General features: G+C 43.6%; 2 protein-coding genes across 5 annotated transcripts in view; both read right to left on the bottom strand.

Moving 5' to 3' along the window:
- The window catches only part of Asb14 (ankyrin repeat and SOCS box-containing 14), a 29,330-nt gene extending 24,327 nt beyond the window's left edge, over window positions 1-5,003 (bottom strand). The window contains exons 1-2 of one of the 2 annotated variants that reach the window (XM_087589087.1): window positions 4,946-4,998; window positions 943-1,012 (exon numbers count right to left, since the gene is read on the bottom strand). The gene's annotated coding sequence lies outside the window, so the exon portion shown is untranslated. 2 annotated transcript variants of the gene reach the window in all.
- A 2,970-nt stretch (window positions 5,004-7,973) lies between these two features.
- Window positions 7,974-15,483, bottom strand: part of Dnah12 (dynein, axonemal, heavy chain 12) — a 154,733-nt gene continuing 147,223 nt past the window's right edge. For 2 of the 3 annotated variants that reach the window (XR_015639291.1, XM_087587488.1), the window contains exons 71-75: window positions 14,299-14,503; window positions 12,639-12,776; window positions 11,766-11,857; window positions 10,454-10,521; window positions 7,974-8,237 (exon numbers count right to left, since the gene is read on the bottom strand). Coding sequence is in view for 2 of the 3 variants with exons in the window: in XM_087587488.1 (XP_087443614.1) it covers window positions 8,047-8,237; window positions 10,454-10,521; window positions 11,766-11,857; window positions 12,639-12,776; window positions 14,299-14,503 (694 nt within the window). In the remaining variant the exon portion in view is untranslated. 3 annotated transcript variants of the gene reach the window in all.

Genomic DNA, 15,483 nt, shown 5'->3' with positions numbered 1-15,483 from the left:
GGGCGGGTCCTTTGCCCACTTGACTGTGAGTGCTCAGGTATGGGCGGGTCCTATGTCCACAGTCCCCTTTAAGGAACATTGAGGAAAAAGGGGCAGAGAGGATATAAGGGCAGGCATTTGAGGAGGAGTGGTGTAAGGGCGACTTTTGGACACGGTATGGTTGTTGCACACATCAATGCATAGCAGCTATGGTTCTAGCACAGGATCTACATAAAATGAAACCAGTCTAAATGCCAGCACAGGCGCAGGAGAGGCCCTGTGAGCTCCTGCATCTAGTGGAGGAAATTACTCTTTTAGAAATGTCGATTCTGGTAGGTTGTTCCTGCTACAGGGGATGGGCCCATACCCATGGACATAGATGGGCAGGACTGATGGTATCTGGCGGGTTTGGGTAGCAGTAAATGAAGTTTCTGGGAAAGGACACAGAGCGGGAGGTCCAAGGAGGGACTGAAGTGGTGGTAGGTGGATATCAAGATGGCTTGATGAAAATTTTAAAGAATAAATGAAAATATTTACAAGCCAAAAATTAACCAAACGAAAATGGTCAGTTACTATCAATTTCCTCAGCCACTGGGTAAACACAAGTTAAAACTGGTTTGTGAGTCTGGGGATAGGGCCCAGTTAGTACACAAACGCAGACCTAAGTTTGGATCCCAGCACCCACATAATAGCCATGTGCAGAAGCGGACATCTCTAACCCTGGCATCCAGGGCTCATGGCTAGAGATGGCCAGACTCCTGGAACTTTCTAGTCAGCCAGTCTAGACAATTGGTGAGAACAGGGTTCAGTGAGGGACCTGGTATCCAAACATCAGGTGAGGTAGCTTTCTGTGGTCTCCAAAAGAACACAGGCTGTTGCCATTGACTGTGGACAAGGCCCCCAAGACAAGACTCTCCCTGCAGTAAAAAACCAAACCAAACCAAAAACCAATCGCAAACCAACCAGTAAAATTCGTCCTCGCTGGCTAGCTTTCACAGTGCCACACGCAGGGATTCACAGCAGCTGTAGAAACCTGCAGGAGACGGCACAGGATCAAACAACCCACCAGACTCCATCAGAGGTGCAACAGATGGTGTCTGGGTCCCATCCCTCACTGCAGAATGATTGCAGCTGACATTTTCTAGGGGAGTAGAAGTCATTTTATTAAAGATGTCACTACTGATAGGATTCCCGTGCTCCAGTGGACAGCCTCACCCTGCCCCAAACACTCACACATATGGGCAGTGCCAACCGGACTTGGCATGAGGCTGGGAAGGGAACATGTTGCGGGGGGGGGAGATAGACAACCATTTATGGTTATATGCACCTATTAAAAATGCAAAGAATGGGGTTGGGGATTTAGCTCAGTGGCAGAGCGCTTGCCTAGGAAGCGCAAGGCCCTGGGTTCGGTCCCCAGCTCCGAAAAAAAGAACCAAAAAAAAAAAAAAATGCAAAGAATGAAGGAAATTTAAAATAAAGTGGAGCACAATACAGTATACACCCCACATCAGCCTCCTCCCTTCATACAAGTGCACATGCGCACACACACACACACACGTGCACAACACACACATGTGAATACACATACACACATGCATACACACATGCACACACACATAGGCTACATAAACGTAGAAAGGGGAGCACAGAGGAAATGGTCTTAAAAGAAGGAGGGGAGAGAAGAGAGCGAAGGGACATAGAATATGAACGTCAAAAGGAGAACTATATAGGGAAGGAAGGGGCTCACCCAGAGAACAGGGGACAGAGTATTAGAGCATGCACATATGAAAATGCTATACTAAAATCCATTTGCCTGCTAACTTCAAAACGTAAAGCAGTGTGTAAATAATGTAAAATAACAAACAGAAAACTCCCTATTTGTAAATAATTAAATGGAACTTTTAAAGGGATTAAGAAAAGAAGCCCATGTCATTTTTGCAACGTTGAAAGTGTTTATTATTTGTGACTATTGTGAAGGGTGTTGTTTCCCTAATTTCTTTCTCAGCCTGTTTATCCTTTGAGTAGAAGAAGGCTACTGATTTGTTTGAGTTAATTTTATACCCAGCCACTTTGCTGAGGTTGTTTATCAGGCTTAGGAGTTCTCTGGTGGAACTTTTGCGATCACTTAAATATACTAACATATCATCTGCAAATAGTGATATTTTGACTTCTTCCTTTCCAATTTGTATCCCTTTGACCTCCTTTCGTTGTCTGATTGCTCTGGCTAGGAATTTGAGTACTATCTTGACTAGGTAGGGAGAGTGTGGGCAGCTTGTCTAGTCCCTGATTTTAGTGGGATTGCTTCAACTTTCTCTCCATTTAGTTTGATGTTGGCTACTGGTTTGCTGTATATGGCTTTTACATGGGCTTGAATTCCTGATCTTTCCAGGACTTTTATCATGAAGGGGTGTTGAATTTTGTCAAATGCTTTCTCAGCATCTAATGAAATGATCATGTGGTTTTTAATCTTTGAGTTTGCTTATATAGTGGTTTATATTGCTGGTTTTCCGTATATTAAACCATCCCTGCATCCCTGGGATGAAGCCTACTTGATCATGATGGTTGACCATTTTGATGTGTTCTTGAATTTGGTTTGCAACAATTTTATTGTGTATTTTTGCGTAGATATTCATAAGGGAAATTGGTCTGAAGTTCTTTTCTTTGTTGGGTCTTTGTGTGGTTTAGGTAAGAGTAATTGTGGTTTCATAGAAGGAATTTGGTAGTGCTCCGTCTGTTTCTATTTTGTGGAATAGTTTTGACAGTATTGGTATGAGGTCTTCTATGAAGATCTGATAGAATTCTGTACTGAACCCATCTGGTTCTGGGCTCTTTTTGGTTGGGAGACTTGATAACTACTTCTATTTCTTTAGGAGTTATGGAGTTGTTTAGATGGTTTTCTGTTCCTGATTTTACTTTGGTACCTGGTATCTGTCTAGAAAATTGTCCATTTCCTCCAGATTTTCCAGTTTCATTGAATATAGGCTTTTGTAGTAGGATCTGATGACTTTTTGAATTTCCTGTTGTTACGTCTCCCTTTTCATTTCTGATTTTGTTAATTTGGACACACTCTCTGTGTCCTCTCGTTAGTCTGGCTAAGGGTTTATCTATCTTGTTGATTTTCTCAAAGAACCAACTCCTGGTTTTGTTGACACACCAATGGCTCATGCTCTAAGATCAAGAATCGGCAAATGGGACCTCGTAAAACTGCAAAGCTTCTGTAAGGTAAAGGACACTATCATTAGGACAAAATGGCAACCAACAGATTGGGAAAATATTTTTTCCAATCCTACATCTGATAGAGGGTTAATATCCAAAATACACAAAGAACTCAAGAAGTTAACTCCAGAGAGCCAAATAACCCCATTAAAAGTGTGCTTCAGAGCTAAGCAAAGAATTCTCAGCTGAGGAATACTGAATGGCTGAGAAACACCTAAAGAAATGTTCAAAGTCCTTAGTCATCAGGGAAATGCAAATCAAAACAACCCTGAGATTCCACCTCACACCAGTCAGAATGGCTAAGATAAAAAAAAAAAAAAAAAACTCAGGTGACAGCAGATGCTGGTAAAGATGTGGAGAAAGAGGAACACTCCTCCATTGTTGGTGGGATTGGAAACTGGTACAACCACTCTGGAAATCAGTCTGGAGGTTCCTCAGAAAATTGGACATTCTACTACCTGAGGACCCAACTATACAACTCCTGAGCATATACCCAAAAGATGCCCCAACATACAAGAAAGACACACGCTCCACTATGTTCATAGCAGCCTTATTTATAATAGCCAGAAGGTGGAAAGACCCCCAGATGCCCTTCAACAGAGGAATGGATACAGAAAATCTGGTAAATCTACACAATGGAGTACTACTCAGCTATCAAAAACGATGACTTTATGAAATTCATAGGCAAATGGATTGAACTAGAAAATATCATCCTGAGTGAAGTAACCCAAACACAGAAAAAACACACTTGGTATGCACTCACTGATAAGTGGATATTAGCCTAAAAGCTTGAATTACCCAAGATGCAATCCACGGACCACATGAAGCTCAAGAAGGATGACCAAAATGCAGATGCTCCCACTCCTTCTTAAAAGGGGAAAAATATCCATAGGAGGGAATACGGAAGCAAAGTTTAGAGCAGAGACTGAAGGAACGGCCATTCAGAGTCTGCCCCACATGTGGCCCATATATATACAGCTATCAAAACTAGATAAGATTAATGAAGCTAAGAAATGCATGCTGACAGGAACCTGATATAGATGTCTTCTGAGACCCAGTCAGAACATTTCAAATACAGAGGTGAATGCTAGCAGCAAACCATTGAACTGAGAATGGGACCCCTATTGGAGAAATTAGAGAAAGGATTGAAGGAGCTGAAGTGGTTTGCGACCCCATAAGAACAACAATGCCAACCAGCCAGAACTCCCAGGGACTAAACCACTGTCCAAAGAGTACACATGGACAGACCCATGGCTCCAACTGCATACGTAGCAGAGGATGGCCTTGTTGGGTACCCATGAGAGGAGAAGACCTTGGTCCTGCCAAGGTTGAACCCCCTGTGTAAGAGATTGTCAGGGGATGGGGTGGGAATGGGTGAGTGGTTGAAGAGGGGAGGGGAGAGGATGGGGGCTTATGGACAGGAAACTGTGAAAGAGAATAACATTTAAATGTAAAATATCCAATAAAAAAGTAAAAAAAAAACGTTTATTATTGATTTTAGACACAGCTGGTGAGTTTTTCTCAATGGTTATAGCACCCAACACATGGTCTTTCCTATGCACAGTAAATGTTGTGCTAAAAACACAGCATCGATCTAGTAAACACTGAAAGTGACCGTGCTATGGGAAATATACTACAAAGAGTAGGAGCGGCAGCAGTTAAAAACAGCAGTGTATTAGGCAAGATCTAAATGATTTATAAAGTACGTTACTCTCTTGATAGAGAATAGGTTCCAAAGACTAAATTTTACCTTTTTTATATCCTTTACAGCTGCTCTGAAGTTCCCATGTTGCAGGTGTCTCTGGATCGCCTCTCCCCTCTGGGGACCATTATAAATAGCTTTGCTATAAATACTTGGTCATAAGACAGTCTGGCGTGTTCGCCTTGCTTTTCACATGTGGGCTGTGCTGTTTGGAAACGTGATATCTTTTCTGCTTTGCTGGATTCGTCAGGTTTAAGAGCTTTTACCCTCTTTGGGAAATACAAAGTATTTGCTGGGTGTTGCCCACGAAACTGAATCCATGTTCTTAAGACTTAGGCACATAGCCACTGGAAAACAGAATTTCTTAATTAAGAGAAACCAACAATTTTGCTCTGATGGCATTATCAAAAGTGACTTATCGGCCAACCTTAAAAGCACTGGCCTGTAACCCCAGCTACTAGAAAAGCCAAGGTTGGCAGAATTCCGGTTCAAGGCCTGTCTGGGCTACAGGGTGAGTTCATGGTTAGCTTGGGTAACTTAGTGAGACCCTTCCTCAAAATAAAAGTGCGCTGGGGCTGTGTTGTCAATGGCAGAGTGCTTGCCCCGCGTGCATGAGAACCAAGGTTAAATCCCAATGCCATTAAAACAATTAACTGGGCCACATATTCATGGTGCATCTGTACCCTACGTATTCCGAGCTGTAGAACTGCAGCCTTAAGCAACTTCTGAACCCTAAGGAGGGAACCACAATACAACAGAACTTGCTTTTAAAAGTGTGTGTGTGTGTGTGTGTGTGTGTGTGTGTGTGTGTGTGTGTGTGTGTAGGCATTGCACACATGCATGCACAGTGTGTGGAGGCCAGACATAGACCTTGAAGTGTTATTCCTCGGAAGCCACCCACCTTTTAAAAGGTTATTTTATGTGTATACGCCTGCATGTATGTGTGTACCATGTGTATGTAGGTGCCCTTGGAGGCCAGAAGAGGGTGATGCATGGCCGCTCAGTCCACTTCTCCCCCTTGGGGTAGCCAGTAGGACAGAAGCTTAGTTAGGCTGGGTGGGTGCAATACAGGCCTTGGTAGTAGTGCTCGGAAAAGAACACGCACGCTCTGGGCCAGCTTCACAGACTGGTTTGTTTATCGGGGGTGGGGAGGATTTATGCCCCCGAGGAGGTGGCCAGGGTCTGTGGGGCCCTGTACAATTGGCCAAGGCAGAGGTGTTGGGAGATACTTCTCATCTGCATACTCAGGGGGAATCTAAGGGGTTAAAAACCTTTTAAGGTCAAACAAGGAGTGAGACCCGAAAACTATTGGAGTAATACATTCTTACTAGGGTTAATGGTTGTGGAGCCGGCTTTCTGGCGTCAGGTTGGAAAAGGGAGCCAACCACTGCTGTCCTCATTTGAGGCGTCCTGGTTGAAGCTTTCCTCAACTCTTCCTCCTTTAATTCTGGGCCATTAAGGACCCACAATGGATGCCCTAGAACTCCAGGGAGTACCAGGTTTTTGTGAGCCCCTGACGTGAGCACTGAGAACTGAACCCAGTTAGTTTCTCTGCCGGACAGAAAACACTGTTACCCACTGAGGCACGTTTCCAGCCTCCCTCCGCCTTGTTCCCTGAGACCTAGGGCTTGCTGACTATACAGGCTGGCCAGTGAGTCCCACGAGTCTGTTCCTCTGCACTTTCCCAGCCCTGCAGTTGCAAAGTGCGGGTCACTTCAGTCATGCTTTTAAAAACTTGAAAAAAAAATGTTTTAAATTATGTGTGTATTTGGTCATCTCCGTGTGGGCTTCTGCAAATGAGTGAGCTGCCCACAGAAGCACGAGGGGGTATTCGATCCCTTGGAGCTGGAGTTACAGGCAGTTGTGTGCCACCAGATGTGGGTGCTGGGAACTAATCTCTGGTCTTCTGCAAAAGCAGTCATGTCTTACTGCTGAGCCTTCTCTCTCCAGCTCCCAATCTAGAGTCTGTATACGGGTTCAGGGGGCTGAACTCAGGTTCTCACGCCTGAATGACAAGCCCTTTACCAACTGAGTGATCTCCCTCGCCCTGCAACATGAAACGATTTTGACTAAATCTTTTTGTTGGGATATTTATGAATTCTCCGTGTGTGTTAGTATTATCAGTGCACAATAAGTGGTAAGAACATCAAGTATTAGCAACAACATAGGAGAGATGGAGTCACCAAGCTGGCTCAGAGGGGAAAGGTGCTTGGTGTGCAAACTTGATGACCTGAGTCCCAGTCCCCAGGAGGAAGAGGAAGCAGAGTATCAGCTCTGACACACACACACACACACACACACACACACACACACACACACACGCACGCGCGCACACACACGCACTGCACACACTGTGGCATGCACACCCTCCCCTTCCCTCCCTCCCTCCCTCCCCCCTCCCTCCCCCCTTCCCTCCTTCCCTCCCTCCATCCCTCCCTCCCTCCATCCCTCCCTCCCTCTCTCTACCCTTTCTCTCCACATACTAATACTACTACTAGTAATAAAACAAAATGGAAAAAAAATGTAAAACACTTGACAGTTCCAATAAAAAAGTGAACTGCCAAGAGGAATGAAGTCACTGTAGCCATGGGAACTGCACTAACCACCAGTCTGCTTTGCCATGTCCCTTCACTTCCTTGTTACTCACAAGGATACTTTGAGAAATTAGAATAGTATCTTAGAAGTATGAGAAACAGGTTTTGGCTCTTTGTCTTAGTATTTTCCTCGCCATGCTTCTGAGTGTCCGAGTGTCCGTGCATAGTGACTTCAGGTAGCTGAGAGGATGTGTGCAATGACTGGAGCTGGACAGGTCAGCCCTCGTGAGGGACATGCCCGCTAACATAAGCTCAATTACACCCACCTGATGCCAAGTTTTCCTATGTTTTATCAAGCTTTAAGGAACTAAATGAAATCTATAAAGACTTTTGTATGTCTCAATGTAACACTTGGTTCCACATCTCTCTGAAGGCATCCAGCTAAACTCACAAGGGGATCTGGTTATGGAACTTTTCTAGCTAGGGATGAGGGGGCCAGACTGAACACAGCAAAGACAAGTTCAAAGAAGACACCACAATACTCAGTTTGGGGATTTTTTTTTAAGTAGGTGAAAAATTAAAAAAATGATCAGACACTTTCTAAACTCGCTTGACTTAGTTATCCAACTGACAGAGCAGAGCCACCCCGCGCTTGATCCAGTGTTGAGCAGGCAGTTCTGTCCTCAATAGCATTGCAATGACAAAGTTGGTCGAGTGTCCTGTCGTGGAAAGAGTTCCTTTACGTTCGCTTGTCTTGTAGAGGGGACAGACGTAGGCATCTGTCTTCACAATCTCAGTCTTTACATCTTGAAAAATGAGAAAGAGACAAACATTCTCATTAAAGAAAGAGGAAACAACCGTTTCTAAAATAATCCTCTTTACCTTGTAATAGAATGTCCAAGATCTTGAGTGTGATGTTTGGAAGATTTAAATTTAAATATAAACAGTTGTTATATCAAGGCAAGCACTTTCATATGGGACATGAGTCTAGGCCTAGAAACCAGGAGCTGACTGTAAAGTTTTGTCCTCTTATGGGATCGGAGAGGTGGCCCAGTGGTTAAGACACTGACTGCTGTCCTAGAGCCCCCAGTTCAGCTCCCAGCACCTACATCTGGCAGCTCACAACTTTCTGTAATTCCAGACCTAGGAGATCTGACGCCCTTTCCTGGCTTCACAGGTACACAAAGACAAGCACATAACTTAAAAAATAAAACTTTAAGATAATTGTGGGTATATGTGTGCGTTTTGTGTGGGGATGGGAGCACGTGAACGTAAGTTCAGTTTCCCACAGAGTCCCGAAGAGGACACTGGGTCCACTGGAACTGGAGTTACGGGCAGTTGTCAGCCACCCAACATGGGTGCGGGGAGACTATTCGAGTCCTCTGGAAGGGCAGGGAGTGCTCTTAACTGCTGAGCCATCTCTCCAGCTACATAAAAACGAATCTTAGAAAAACAGTTTTGATCTCTTAACAGGCATGAAAAACCTGTAGAGAGGATATGGAGGGAAGGGAAAGGGGACAAGTTGGAGAAGAAGAAGTCAAATATAGTGTGTGGTAGAAGAGATTGAGGGAGAAACGACTTTGAACTCTAATAGGACTCTTTAGAACTGCACTGGACATCTTGATTTACAAATGAAGCAAATGCCAAGAAGTCCAGTGTCCATGCAGGTGTGAAGCCAGTCTACTCGCCAGCGTTATGCCTTGTCAATTAGAAGCAGCGGCTCGCTGACAAGGAGAATATACCAACTCTGTAAACTCACAGCACACCCTGTGGACCACTCCTAGAAGCCAGATCTAAGGCATTAGGAGCCTTTCTAAGTTGGAGCCCCACTTGTCATGGTTGAATCCCATTAATAGGAAAGACATTTCATAGGTTGGGTGGTGAGCGTAGGTAGGTTGTGGATATGTTTACCACTGTTATTTAGAAATAAGGGTGTATCTGCGTTAGTGGTGGAGCACTGGCCTCGTACGTGAGAGGCGCTAGGTCTGATCACATCATTTCAAAAAGCTAAAACTAAAAGTGAATGAGCCTCATTATTATTGTCATTAGTTCACTTTTAGAAAAACAATGATGGGGGCTGGGGATTTAGCTCAGCGGTAGAGCGCTTACCTAGGAAGCGCAAGGCCCTGGGTTCGGTCCCCAGCTCCGAAAAAAAGAACCAAAAAAAAAAAAAAAAAAAGAAAGAAAGAAAAAAAAAAGAAAAGAAAAGAAAAGAAAAACAATGATGGGCCTTTAACCCCAGCACTTGGGAGGCAGAGGTAGGATGATCTCTGAGTTCTAGGGCAGTCAGAGCCACACAGAGAAACCCTCTCTCAAAAAACCCAACCAAACCAACAAAACAGCCAAACAATTTAAAAAAAAAAAAAAAAAAGGAAGGAAGGAAGGAATGAATAAGGGAAGATGAGGATGATGTGAAAGCCTCTCTTAAGAGGTGAAGCCAAGGGGCTGGGGATTTGGCTCAGTGGTAGAGCGCTTGCCTAGGAAGCGCAAGGCCCTGGGTTCCGTCCCCAGCTCCGAAAAAAAGAAAAAAAAAAAAGAGGTGGAGCCAACCTAATAGAGTACACAAGGCTATCTCAAAATGATGGTTATTTTTTAATTCACGTCTTATGCGTGTGTGTCTATGTGTATGGGTGCCAGGTGTGAACTTGTGCCTACACAGTGTGTGTAGAACATGCCTGTCACATCACCTCGGCTAGAGCTACCAGCAGGCTGGAAGAGAATCTCAGGTCCCTGGAGCTGAGAGTTACAGGCTGTCAGCTGTGGGTGAGGGAACTGAACTCTGGGAAAATGGCAAGCACTCTTAGCTGCTGAGCCATTCTCCAGCCCTTAAAGCCAAGAGCATAAAGAAGCAGAGTGCTGTTCCCAAAACAATAGAAATGCCGCAAAATATGTACAGCACAGACAGTCCATCTTTTATAAATCAAAAACTGAATTAAACCCTAAAAGGTTTGAGAAAAACAAGGGGAACAATGACTATCCACCATTACTCTCTGTAAAACAAATGTACTTGTTACATATTTACTTGGTTTTATCCATATGATGGGCATCAGGTCAAACAGAAGTTTGGGATGTTGTTCAGCCAGCAGTCCACTGAAAAGAGAAATAGATGGACAACGTTAGTTACTGCTGAGGTCTGCTCATTAGAACAGAGTGCTAGCAGGACACTGGCCTTCATTATATGAGAGGACCAGAGATAGGGGGAAGATTAGACAGACAGACAGAGAGAGAGAGAGAGAGAGAGAGAGAGAGAGAGAGAGAGAGAGAGAGAGAGAGAGAGGCAGACAGACAAAGAGAGAGATAGACATAGCGAGACAGAGATCAGAAAGGAGACAGAAATGAGCGGTTATCTGGGAATGGGGTTTGAATTTGGAATCTGCCCAGTTGTTTTGGCCCCTGCTTTGCTCAGTCATCCCTCGTCACATCCCTTCCCTACCTTGGAATAGCAATGAATACCCTGTGTACATTGGAAGGAAGGGATCTGCCTTTGACTTTACAGGTAGGTACACAGATAGCCATGAGTCTCAGAAGAGCCTCGGAACTGTAGACTCCTCAACAGCGTAGGACTGTGACAGACTACAGGGACTTTTGAAGTTGGACTGGATACATTTTGCATTATGATGTGGTCACAAACCTATGGAGGCCCTGAAGTGGATGGGCCTCTTCATTACTCTGCCTTGGAATTATCTCTATAGAATTCCTGTATTGCTCCCTCACTGGCAAATCTTCCTGCCTCCATCTTTTAAGACTTGGGAGCAAAGTCCAACCCTGTCTTCGAAAATAGACTGTTTGGATAAATGAATTGTTAAGGACCAGGGTTCTAAGGAAAAAAAAAACGTTCTGCCTTTTTATTCCTACTTCTTCTAAACCAAGAAAAGCTCAGTGGTTTGCTCTTATGTTTCTCAAAACAAAACGGCAACCGCCCCTCTCTTTCTCTCCCCCTCCCCTGCCCCCCCCACAATCAGATGTAAACAGATTTCCTTTCCATAAATGGGAACTTCATTAATCTGTCATTTGTTTCAAATTGGTTCAGTCCCACACAGTACAGGACGTAAGGGAGCTGTCATCAAGTAGAAGCAGGAGACGACTGGAACATTAGCTAAAGTTGTTAGGACCTAATACAGTCACTCATCAACTGTCCCAGCCTGAACAATGACGTTGTGTAAGGATTCCGAGGATCTGTTACTTCTTACAGAAGAGTTCCTTTGGGTTCAAGAAGGCAGGAGAGGGTGTGTCATCTGCGGTGGCAGGCAGGAGAGGGTCTGTCATCTGCGGTGGCAGGCAGGAGAGGGTGTGTCATCTGCGGTGGCAGAGAGCCCCTCATTCACAGCACTAACCTGGTCCTGTTCCAGCGTGCGCCATCAAGATACAGTCCATGAATATAAACGCCGTCTTCAGGTGGATTGGTGGCGTTATCGGAAGGAATCACCTGAAGAGGTTAACACTACTATTAATAACCACACTATTAATAACAATTAATAGCTATTAATATTGTTCACTACATACCTTCATGTCACAAGAAAACCCTGGTGGAACAGTCAGGATACATAGAAATAAAACCTGTTAGACTATGAGATGTTTTTATCCATAATCTATAGGAATATATAATACTGTATAGCTGTTGGTGTGTGTGTGTGTGCAGTGTGCATACAAGGGCGTGCATTGGTGTGCACATGCAGGTGCAAGAGCCTGGGTGTGCATCCGTGTCTGGAGGCCAGAGGTCATCCTTTGGGTGTCATTCTTGAGGAGACATCCATCTTGGTTGGCTGGCCTGTGAGCCTCAGGGATCCAGCTACCCGCCTCTCTAGGGCTGGGATTACAAACGCATGTCACTGCCCAGTGTTTTTACATGGGTTCTGGTGGCAGAAGCCATGTGCTCAGATTTCTGTGGCAAGCATCTTACTAGCTGAGCTATCTACCCAGCCGTGTACAGTTATTTTGAAGCATTTTATCAGGTTTTATTGTACCCCACATTAATTTTTGTCAACATAAGAACAATACTGAATTATTTGTATCAAATATTGAGATTATGAAAGTTCTAGATACAGCAAGACAAAATTTACATACTTTATAAAACACGAAGAATAAAAAGTAATTTAATTTGATTATATTTGGCTTTAACATGTACATTTTGCTTATTCTTCTTGCTCAAATATATGACTGATTTAATATCACTTTAACTGTTTAGTTAAAGAAGTGACCTTTTGTACCTCAAATTCGTAGCCTAGCAAATCAATAGGGATGGTGTATTTTCTGGCATAATTCTGCATAGCTCCAGTTAAAAAGGCTTGGGTGAAAAAGAAACCAGAGATCCAAAACACATTGGGTTTCCCCATAGTGAACCAATCCTGTAAAGAAAAACAAAATGCATTACGGCTATGTTTGCAAAAGTGCCGCTACACACAATTCCTGCTTTCATCTAGGCTGCCCCTACTTTCATTACAAGACTTTCCCTGACATCAAATGTTCTCTTCCCCCCTTGTTTTCTTCTAGTTATTCTTCTTGGAAATTCAAAGTGGTTCCAGCATTAATTTGAGTAACTTTAATTTGAAGGATTCAAATCTCCTACAAAAGAGAAGACGTGATTGTGAGTATTCATTGTGTTGTTTGGCCCAGTAAAGAGCCACCATCTTTAGAAATTTTACCCATCAGCTGAAGCTTTAACCTGTGCTATTCCAGATTGGGAGCCCTGGTGTCCCCGTGTCTGCGGGTGCACTGCCCCTCAGGATTAGGGCTCTCGGTCTTCTTTCTGTGCCAGTGTGCACATTTCTCTTGCTCCTGTCTACTTAATATCTCAACAATGTCCCTGAAACTCGTCTGCCTACATGGCGTGGGCCAGATTTGTCATCTTGTCAGCAGCCCATCAAAGTAAAACCAAACATCCTGGTGTCCTATTCAAGATCCTCTATGATGCGGCCCCAGAGAATATTTTTAGGTGTGCCCTTTACTTTCAGGAATTCTTTTCTCTAATTAGCCAGGACTATATGGTGGTCCTGCCTGTACGGAATGAGCACTGTGTCTCTCTGTCTCTGGGAAGACACTGCCGCCCTTCCTCAGCCCTGCTGTACGTCCAGTCCAACTTTCCTAGTGGTAGAACTCTGCCGACCAACTGGAGTGGGACATGTGACTGACATCTGGCCATTTTCATGGTGGCAGATGACAGAGGGTAAGCCAAAGGTATGGCAGCACTTGGTACGACTTTTGGGGAGCACCCTACTCTCAAAGTATGCCTCTAGCTCTCCCCATATTGTACCTTCGTGTAAACATAGACTATGAAATGAGGAAGCAGAGGGGGCAAGGAAGAAAACCAGTTTCTTACCTTATACTTTCCTGTGCCCTGAACATCCCTGTGTATGTGCTCACACACGTGTGCACATGTACATGCATATGCATGTGCACATGCTGGGGAAGGCCTAGGAAGGTAGATTCAAAGGATTTCTCCAATTTTGAGATAAAGTAGAAGAAAAGGCTTTCATTTTTAGACAAAGGACAATTTTGTATAAAGTCACAAGGTAAACAGTAGTGTCTGGGAATCACAGACTAAGAGCTTTCATAAATATAGATGTCACTTGAGTTTGAGTAAAGTAAATGTCCATTTTCTGCTTCAAAGTGCGTGCATCTTATAATCTTCGTATACTTGGTTACATAACCAGGAGTTATCAATCATGGTCCATTCCACCTGGGGACATTGAGATGACCCCTGGTCAACAGTGCTAAGTCCATATTGTGCTACGTGGTCATTTGGGGCAACATTTGATATATAGTTTTCATTTGAAATAGTGTATATTTTACGTATAAAATGATCTATCTGTTCATCCATCCATCTATCATCTACTTATCTACTTGTCACCTATCTACCTAATACTTTACCTCTAGAAACTTCAGCCGGGTCAGGAAATCTGTGATGTAACTTCCAAGGGGCTTCAGACTTGGGTACGATCGCTGTGCCCACATTTCTGGAACCTTTCCAATAAGCAAGCTGCCAGAAAGTGCTTCCAATGCAGAGTCCATCACAACTACACCTTTAATCGCCTTTTTGAGGTCCCGCAGAGTATTACGGATAGTTATAATTAAACTGCAATGAAAGGAACTTCATCATCAACAGATTTGATAGAACAATGTACAATCTGCCAAAGAAGAGACAGCAGGAGACATGCTTTACGGGTGTGTTTCCCAAAGCATGGCTGTGTGCACTCGGTAGGTGGGGAGGTAACTGTAGGTGCCATTTGAAGAAGTATTTTTCAGCTATTACATACTTTTTTTGAGACAGGGTCTTACTATGCAGTCCTGGATGATTTGGAATTGGCTACGTAGACCAGACTGACCTTGAACTCACAGTGATCCCCCTGCCTCTGCCTCCTGAGTGCTAGGATTAGAGGCATGCACCACCATAAGTGGTAAACCACTTTAAAATATAGACTAATACCAGTCGTGCCATTATTATTATTATTATTATTATTATTATTATTATTATTATTATATGTTAGTATCAAATAATATCAAATTAACTTCTGGCTATTATTTCCCAGGACCTAAATAACTCTAAAAATTATATATTGATAACTTGTAATTGTATGTTTATGGAATGCAAGGTGGTATTACAATTTTCAATATAATTGGAAATTTATATTAAACTCACTAACATGTTACTGCAAATATTGTCATGAGAACATTGGAAACTTACAGCTCTTTGGAATTGAAATGAAACACGTGCAAAATTACTATGTGTACTAGGCGTGACAGCCCAAGCTTTTCCCTTCTGTGTGGCTGAGCTTTTGCACACCCAGACCCCTATCCTCCATCCTCCCATCTCCCAGCTGCAGATAACCACCTTGTACTCTTTGCTCATATACGATTAGTTCCCGTAATTAGTTCCCGTAAAAATGAGAGTGTGCACTGTCTGTCTTTCTGGGTCTGGCTTGTTTCACTCAGCAAGTGTCCTTCAGTTCTATCACTGCTGTCACGGATGAAAGAATTCCTTTCTTCTTAGGAATAAATACTGGTGTGGGAGTTTCTGCTGGGGGCGGGTTGATTCTATAACACGATAGTTGGGAA

Source organism: Rattus norvegicus, chromosome 16 (assembly GCF_021556685.1).
Source record: "Rattus norvegicus strain SHRSP/BbbUtx chromosome 16, alternate assembly SHRSP_T2T, whole genome shotgun sequence".
Classification (NCBI taxonomy): domain Eukaryota; kingdom Metazoa; phylum Chordata; class Mammalia; order Rodentia; family Muridae; genus Rattus; species Rattus norvegicus.
This window is presented reverse-complemented; position numbering and strand designations above follow the sequence as displayed.